Raw genomic sequence first — 7,893 nt, forward strand, 5'->3', positions numbered from 1 at the left:
GTTTGCGGGGTCTCGACGAAACAATCAAAACCGAAAGGGGAAATCATACAAATCAAATAAGTAAATTCAGCTAAAGCAAAAGGAAAAATTGAGTTATATAATGAGGTCATGCTGGGAAAAAAATAGAAAAGAAATGCAAAGAATGCCCCGCCCCCATTGCTCATTTTACTCACCGTGGCATCGAAATGCTACTACATGAACCTGCAATATTGGTGTGAGAACCATTTGTGAGTTAAAAAGTGTCAACTTAATAAACACCCCCTCTTAGCAAGGGTGATTGGATTTGGTCATACTTTAATCAACCAATTCAACTTCAGCCCCCCACACCTCAGTAGAGCCCCCCCACCCATTTTTGTACTGGTGGGGGGCTCTACTATAGTTGTTCATAAGGTGGGGGTCATATTGAGGTGGGGTGCTATATTTGAATTATACCATGCAGTTTTTTGAATCAAAAGACATTTGAAAAGTTACCCAATCTGAACAGGATCTAAACTCGCATTTCCTAGTGCTCTCCGCATTGAAAGAACTGCTCCAATTGCAGATGGATCTGGCGTGGATATGTGATAACAGTCCGAAGAAATACCATATCCCAAAACTTCTGCGAGAATCTGCGCCCCTCGTGCTTCTGCATCCTCTAACCGCTCCAAAAATACGACTCCAACCCCTTCACTCATCACAAATCCAGCTCTTCTCTTATCAAATGGTCGACTGATTGATGGTTGATCTCCTCTGGCCAACGCTCTCATCCTATCGAAACCTGCCAATGCAATGGGGTTTAAAGCACATTCAACAGCACCAGCGAGAGCTCGTCGAGAGTTTCCATAACGGATCGATTGGAAAGCGTTTCCGATGCAGTGTAGACCGGTCGCACATGCTGTTGACGTGGCTTCTACTCCACCTCTCATTTTGTACCTGGAAACTAGAGTTCCGTCTCGCGAGCAATGAGTTCGGCAAGAACGAGAACTCTTGCAAGTCTTGCAAGAAATTTTCGGGACTCGTCTTGGCTTGTCTTGCATAAATGCTTGCCTTGCCTTGCGTTCGCAAATGCTCGCATTGTCTCGTCTTGCAATTTCTCGTTCTCGCAAAAGCTCGCAATTTCTCATTTCACGTGCAAGTCTCGCAACTTGTCTCGCATAATACACATATTTAGGTCAACATTCGTGAAAAAGTGTTAACATGAAAAATAAATAATGAAGCTCTGAATTCGATGAATTTCAAGGTTATGACCCTTATACGCAAAGCCTTTTTCACATAGAATCCAAATTCCGGATTCCGGATTTTCGGATTACCGGTTTACCGGATTTTCGAATTTCTGGTTTTCTGTATTTCTGAAAAGCGGATTACCGGATGAATCAAGAAATTCGAGCTGCGAAAACCCAGAAATTTGAAATTTGAAAATCCGGAATTCCGGAAACCTGGAAATCAAGAATCCTGAAATTCTGAAATCCAGAAACCCATAAATCCGACAATCCAGGATAACAAAAAAGTCGAAAATTCAAAAATTTGGAAATCCGGAAATCCGGGAACCCGAAAATCAAAAATCCTGAAATTTCAGGATTTTTTATTTCCAGGTTTCCGGAATTCCAGATTCTTGAACTTTCGAATTTCGAATTTCTGGATTCATCAAGTAATCCGGTAATCCGGAAATTCAGAAATCCAGAAAACCAGAAATTCGAAAACCTGGTACACCGGTAATCCGGAAATCCGGAATCAGGAATTTGGATTTCATAAAAGTAAAAGTCTTTGCGTATAAGGGCCAGAATCTTGAAATTCGTCGCATTCAGAGCTTCAAAACCTTCAAAATCTCTCATTTCCAGAGTGGAATATCTCTCATTTCCGGAGTGGAATATCATTTTGTGGATCGGCGAAAAGGGTTTTTTGGAAGTTTGGAATTTTTTTTGAATTTATTTTTCACGTTAACACTTTTTCACGAATGTTGACCTAAATAGGTGTATTATGCGAGACAAATTGCGAGACTTGCAAGACTCGCATAAGAAGTGCGAGTCTTGCACGTGAAATGAGAAATTGCGAGCTTTTGCGAGAACGAGAAATTGCAAGACGAGACAATACGAGCATTTGCGAACGCAAGGCAAGACAAGCATTTATGCAAGACAAGACAAGACCCGTCAAGACGAGACAAAAGCAAGAAATTGCGAGTCATGCAGGAAATTTCTCGCGAGACGACACTCTACTGGAAACCAATCAATGTCAACATTTAAGAAAATGTCTTGACACAAACTTCATAGCAACGTATCCAGCAGGAAGATTATTCAGAATACGTGGAACGAAATATGGAGAAACTCTTCTAGTTTGGCCTTCTGCTACTTTTTGTGCTGTCTCTCCAATATGTTCGAGATCTGACATACATGTTCCAATGTTCACTGCAGTTTCATCGTGATCGAGATTTTGAGCATTTGCTTGTGATAAAGCCTGAAATCAAACGAATACTTTCTCGAATTTTGGGATAGTCAAGAATACCTCATCTGATGCCACTAATGCAAACATACTGGCCCTACTCATTTCTCTTTGTTGACCAGCTGCCCACCGATCTTCTACTCGTTCTCCGGGTACCGATCCGACTACGAATTTCAGTGCTTCATCGTATTTCAAACCACTTCTCCCTTCATTCAAACCATTTTTCAAGGCATTTACTGTAACCCCAAATGGAGAGATAGCGCCCATTCCTGTTACAACCACCCGGTGCATCTGGATAGTCATTTCATCATTTTTCAAAATTCAAGTTCATTGAAATATCGATGAAACACTGTGAATCCTTTTTTTAAAAGTTCATGAGATAATTATAAATGCACTTTTCATTTCGGAATATACTTATTGTCAACAGAAGAAGAAAAAGTGAAAACTCACAACATGCAAACAAGTGGAAATCAAAAATTAACAAATCTGGAATATCAAATTCAGAATATCTAATGAAGCTTTGCTTTGACTTTTTCGGCAAGATCCATGAATGATTTTGCGAGAGTTGAATCTGGATTGGTTTCAAAGAAGTCTTCTCCATTATCAAGTGCCTCCGCAAGAGCAGGCTCCAGTGGTAGTTGGGCGAGAAGTTCAAGATTCGAATCCTCACACATCTTCTCAGCTCCACCGGTAGACGTTGGGAAGAGAAGAGTGGTGTGAGCACAATTGGGGCAGACGAAACGAGCCATATTTTCGACAACACCAAGGATTGGAACTTTTGTTTTGATGCAGAAACTGACCTGAAAAATATTATGTTCGTTGGTTTTCTAATAACACAATTGTCCTTACCTCTTTTCTAACATCAAGAAGCGAGACTTCTTGGGGTGTGCTCACAATCAGAGCACCATCCAAAGGACCAGCTTGAAGAAGGAACTGGACCAACGAAATGTGCTCGTCGGATGTTCCAGGTGGAGTGTCAATAAGCAAATAGTCCACCTCTCCCCAATCGACATCTTTCAAAAACTGTTTGATCATTCCGTTTTTACGAGCTCCACGCCAGATGACTGCGTCGTTTTTATCTCCAATAAGGAAAGCGATACTCATTAGAGTGAGATTCGGTTGAATTCCAACTGGAGTCCATCCATCAGCACTGTTGTGTACTTCTTCATCCTCTACTCCCATCATTCTTGGCTGAGAAGGTCCACAGATGTCAACGTCAAGAATTGCAACTTGTTTCGATGGATCCGAGGCAAGAGCGCGAGCCAGGTTTGATGTGAGAGTACTTTTACCAACACCTCCTTTTCCACTCAAAATCAGAATTTTATGCTTAATTCTGCTGAATCTATCCTGAATCTTTGGAACATCTGCATCTGGTGGTGGTCCTTGACCAGTGGCGCACGCTCCCTGGTTTGGACACCCTGCACATCCCGAAGCTTTTCCGGCTCCAGCGCTTCCGGTTCCAGGACAACCGGCATTAGCATCTTCAGGAACGTCCGACATTTCTGCTGAAAATGATAGATTTTGATAAATGATTGCAAACTTCTGTGGAGAAATCAATAGTTCAGCGACGAAGAATATTACTCATTTGATGAAGAAAGTTGTTGAAAAAGAAAAAGAATATTGCGATTGTCTTTATCAATAAATGATACTATTTAATGGGGGAAAAATATGATACAGATACAAATCAATGTAGGGTAGAGATTGTGAGAAAAATGATCTTTGATTTTTTAAAAGATGTTCAAAACCTGATTGAAGAAAAAGGACAATTACGAAATTCCACTACAATAATTACAATTCAATATTTACTTGATTCTTATTGATCGTTTGCCGAAACAATGGTGTGTAGGAAAGAATGTAAGTTTTTTGCCTTAATTGGTCCAACTCCTGGACATGCTGAAATTGCAGTTTCTGAAGCTGTTGAAATTTCTTGAAGCGTGCCGAAGTGGTAGAGAAGTCTGGAAAGCAGAGTAAAATGAGATTGTCCGAGAGGACTTCAAGACAGAACTATGGAGCAGTATTGCATTTCGCTTTTGGAAAACTCGGCCATGGTCAAATTTCGGAGTTTTCCTACAGCATCATAGGAAGTCAAACGCAATCTGACGAAAATCGAGCGTTTGAATGAAACGAAAACTTGAAACAGTGCGCAGAGTTTCTTGGTAAACCGTGCTGCCGCTCGATTTTATGTGCACTGATTCGCTGAAAAGACTGATGAAACTGTGACGCACCTATTATACTGGTACGAAAAACTGAAACTGTGGAAAGAAACGCAGACGGCCATGGTCGAAGATTCTACAACGACAACTACCGTAACCGGAATATTTTTCCGAAATAAAATATTTTCTCGATTTTCATTGCTTTTCGTCGCAGTTTTCTGTTATTTTTCATCAAACAACTCAGAATAAAAAATTTTTGATATTTAATGAAAAAAATTAACCGAAAACACGAAAATCGAGATAATAAATCTGAAAAACAAAATTTCAGATTACGGTAGTTGTCGATGTGGAACCTTCGATCATGGCTACCGATGTTTCTCTTCCACAGCTCCGATTTGTTGTACCAGAATAATACAACTTTTTCAGAATGAGTCATTTTCCATCAGCTGCGCTTTCTGGCAACTGACTGAAGATGATCACCAGATTTCAAGAAAAACTATCAGATTTCACATGTGTTTTGAGTGTTTTTCTCACCGATCGGCATCAGTTTTTGTGATACTCCTCGCGGCGGTCAGAAATCCGATGGCCGTTTCTCGGTTCCTCCGACGTTCATCGCTCATCGAACTGTCACCTCCATCATCGATTGCTTTTTTCCTGGAATGTAGAATTGGCTTTCAGATTATTAGGATCTAGAAAAGTATTCGAGATATCAAAAAGGCCCCCAGAATGTGTGCACTGAATTCTATTCTCCCCCATCTCGAGAAGCTCAGAATCTCCATAAACCAAAGCTCCGAGCCTTCCGACTCCTGATCCTGTTTTATTATTTTTTCCCGTTTATCGTCTTCACTTAGCTCGCCTACATTTCTCGTATTTTACGTTTCCCAGCACCCATAAAATTATCCCAAAGTGCTTCCTCCGTCCGCAAATTGCTGTTGCTCCCAGAGCCCACAGAAACGACGACATAAATTTTTGTGTTGAAAACAAAAAGGGACGGACCCAAACAGCAACTGCGACCGACGATGGGAGATGCCGCGACGAACAAAAAAAGTTGTAGGGTAAAATATGCGGAGCAGATGTTGTCTTCCGTCTTCGTTCGAGTTTTTTCTTATGCTGCCGACATGTTGTTGAATGTGTTCCTCCCAGCCTAACATTTATCATCTGCTTCTCTTTTTTTTGTCAAGTTGTCATTTGATCCACATATCGACATTATTCAATATGTTACACTTCCCCAAAGCTTCTTTTCCACTTACAATTTTTATGGAAATAAGATTTTTCTATTTGTGTTCGATCGGTCTCGAAACTAGTGACGCTATGTTAAAAGAATAACGGAAACTCACTTGACCGTAATTTCCTTTTTCTGTGTCGTCTTGAAAAGCTCAATGTACTCAGCCGCCTCCTCGACCTGCCAAATTGAATTTTTGAGGATATGTGATGATGTTTTTTTCGATTTTTGAGACTTAAGCCAAAGCCTAGTCAAGTCCGTTTTTTCGAGCATAACAGCTATGGGATCAGTAGTTCATTTTGAAGTACAAAACCCCCTCATACCGTGTAGACAACAACGAGAGTCCAAGCTTCGCGGAAACAGATCATATTGAGCTCACGGAGCACATGTCGTGGCTCTTCCATGTTGCAATAGCCCAGCAGCACCTAAACGACAGCAATTATCTTTTCAACCTATTGTTTCTGTTTCTTCTTCTTCTTTTCATTCTTTCCTCCCACCTACCTTGTTTCTATACCGATTCTCTGCTTTTCCATTGATTCTCGTGTACACATATTCCGGATGTTGTTTGTGGTACTGAAAGGCGAAATAGGTTATAATAATGACACATTGCGATTGTCTTGTAAGTTCAAAAGTCAAAGTGTTTTAAGGTGGTTTCCTTCCTGCTAGGTTATGGACATTCACTCCGTTCCGTAAAATCTTTTCCACAAACAAAGATTCTGGAGAAGTGTAGAGAAGAAAGACAGCCTGTTTACTGTCTGTTTGTGTATGAGTGTGCTTTTTCCAATTTCCACACGATTTCTCAGTTTTCTCACTTTCTACACTTCCAGTTTTCTTGTAGTCACTGCTAGATTCATGTATTATGCTTGTCTGAGAAAAAAAGGTTAGAGAGTATTTTTTGCAGTCTGAATACGGTAGCGATATCGAAGCGGAGAGCCTAAATAGCACACATAAGGTAGAGACACAGACACTTCTTCTCTGCGTCTCAACCTGTTTTTTTCTCAGACAAGGATAATAAATATCGTTCCAAATATTAATGTTACAGTACAACTTTCTTATTAAATTTCGAAGATTACGGTAGATTTGCAAAGGCAGATGCTTATTCAGTACTGTTCCCAAACAACTAAGTACTTCGTTTAACTTTACCATACCTTGAAACTGAGATAGACAACTCCGAACGTGGGTCCGCACTCGAAATCAGGTCCGATGTCACCCCACTCGTAACGCACATTTCGCACGTACTTGAGCACCGGGTTGCCTTCTTGTCGTCGTCGATTTACCACAAGTGCTCCACTTCCTCCTCCTCCTACTACTCCGGGTAACTCCGACGATGATGAGGATGGGAATTGAGTCGTCGTCGGTGTTGTAGTCATTGCAGTCTTCTCATCATCTCCTCCTGCAAAGTTCATTTTGGTGATGTGTCCTATTTGTGTGAAACAAAACGAGAAAAGAAGCGTCGCGGGGGCAAATTGAATAAGACTTTGCTCGGGTATGATTATTCGAAGTCAAAAAAGGTTTTTTATTGAATCAGATGGTAAGCATTATGACAAGACTAGTTCCTAAGCAGAGATGTTCAGAACGGAGTTCGGAATAGCGAAAATTCCGGCCATTTTCGTGAAATTCTGACTGGAATATTTATTTAAAGGTGGTATACGGTGAAATTTTTTATTGCATCAAAATGTGCAGAAATGCATGTAGATTGGCATAAAAATAAAGAAAATATTAAAAAAAATTCCTTCATCTAGAAAAACGCATCGAAAAATACGCTGAAAGCACTTAGGGACGAGCTTTTTTTCTAGGCCGCCCGGTGAGTAAAAGCGCGCGAAATCAAACGTTTAAATTTTTTTCGCTCGTTCTCACCTTTTTTCGTTTTTTCAAGATTTTTCAAGGTTTTTGTCAATTTTTCTTCCAGATACATCGGAAAACTTGAAAAAAACAGTGAAACCGAGCAAAAAAAAAAATAAAAGTTTGAGTTCGCGCGCTTTTACTCCATACTTGTAACGGGCCGGGCCGGGCCGGGCTTTTTCCCGAATTTTGGAGGCCCAGCCCGGCCTGGCGGGTCGTCATTCCACAAGTTTTGAAAGTTCNAAAAAACACATAAGGGGG

The 7,893-nt window shown here is 40.7% G+C and overlaps 3 protein-coding genes across 3 annotated transcripts in view; all 3 read right to left on the minus strand.

The window, feature by feature from the left end:
- Positions 1–2,706, minus strand: part of CBG03789 — a gene marked incomplete at both ends in the record, with an annotated part of 3,705 nt that extends 999 nt beyond the window's left edge. The window contains 3 exons of the mRNA XM_002639187.1: positions 472–912; positions 2,240–2,430; positions 2,479–2,706. Coding sequence (XP_002639233.1) covers positions 472–912; positions 2,240–2,430; positions 2,479–2,706 — 860 coding nt within the window. The remainder of the gene's footprint in view (positions 1–471; positions 913–2,239; positions 2,431–2,478) is intronic.
- A 218-nt stretch (positions 2,707–2,924) lies between these two features.
- CBG03788 lies at positions 2,925–3,915 on the minus strand (the record flags this gene model as incomplete). Its single annotated transcript, XM_002639186.1, has 2 exons — positions 2,925–3,215; positions 3,265–3,915. 2 exons carry the CDS (start codon positions 3,913–3,915, stop codon positions 2,925–2,927), a joined length of 942 nt encoding a protein of 313 aa, XP_002639232.1.
- Positions 3,916–4,228: 313 nt separating this feature from the next.
- Positions 4,229–7,893, minus strand: part of Cbr-ercc-1 — a gene marked incomplete at both ends in the record, with an annotated part of 4,557 nt that continues 892 nt past the window's right edge. Inside the window, 6 exons of the mRNA XM_002639185.2 lie at positions 4,229–4,370; positions 5,103–5,222; positions 5,906–5,970; positions 6,114–6,215; positions 6,292–6,363; positions 6,939–7,183. Coding sequence (XP_002639231.2) covers positions 4,229–4,370; positions 5,103–5,222; positions 5,906–5,970; positions 6,114–6,215; positions 6,292–6,363; positions 6,939–7,183 — 746 coding nt within the window. The remainder of the gene's footprint in view (positions 4,371–5,102; positions 5,223–5,905; positions 5,971–6,113; positions 6,216–6,291; positions 6,364–6,938; positions 7,184–7,893) is intronic.

The sequence above is a fragment of the Caenorhabditis briggsae genome, assembly GCF_000004555.2.
Source record: "Caenorhabditis briggsae complete genome, chrI, whole genome shotgun sequence".
NCBI classification, from domain to species: Eukaryota; Metazoa; Nematoda; class Chromadorea; order Rhabditida; family Rhabditidae; genus Caenorhabditis; species Caenorhabditis briggsae.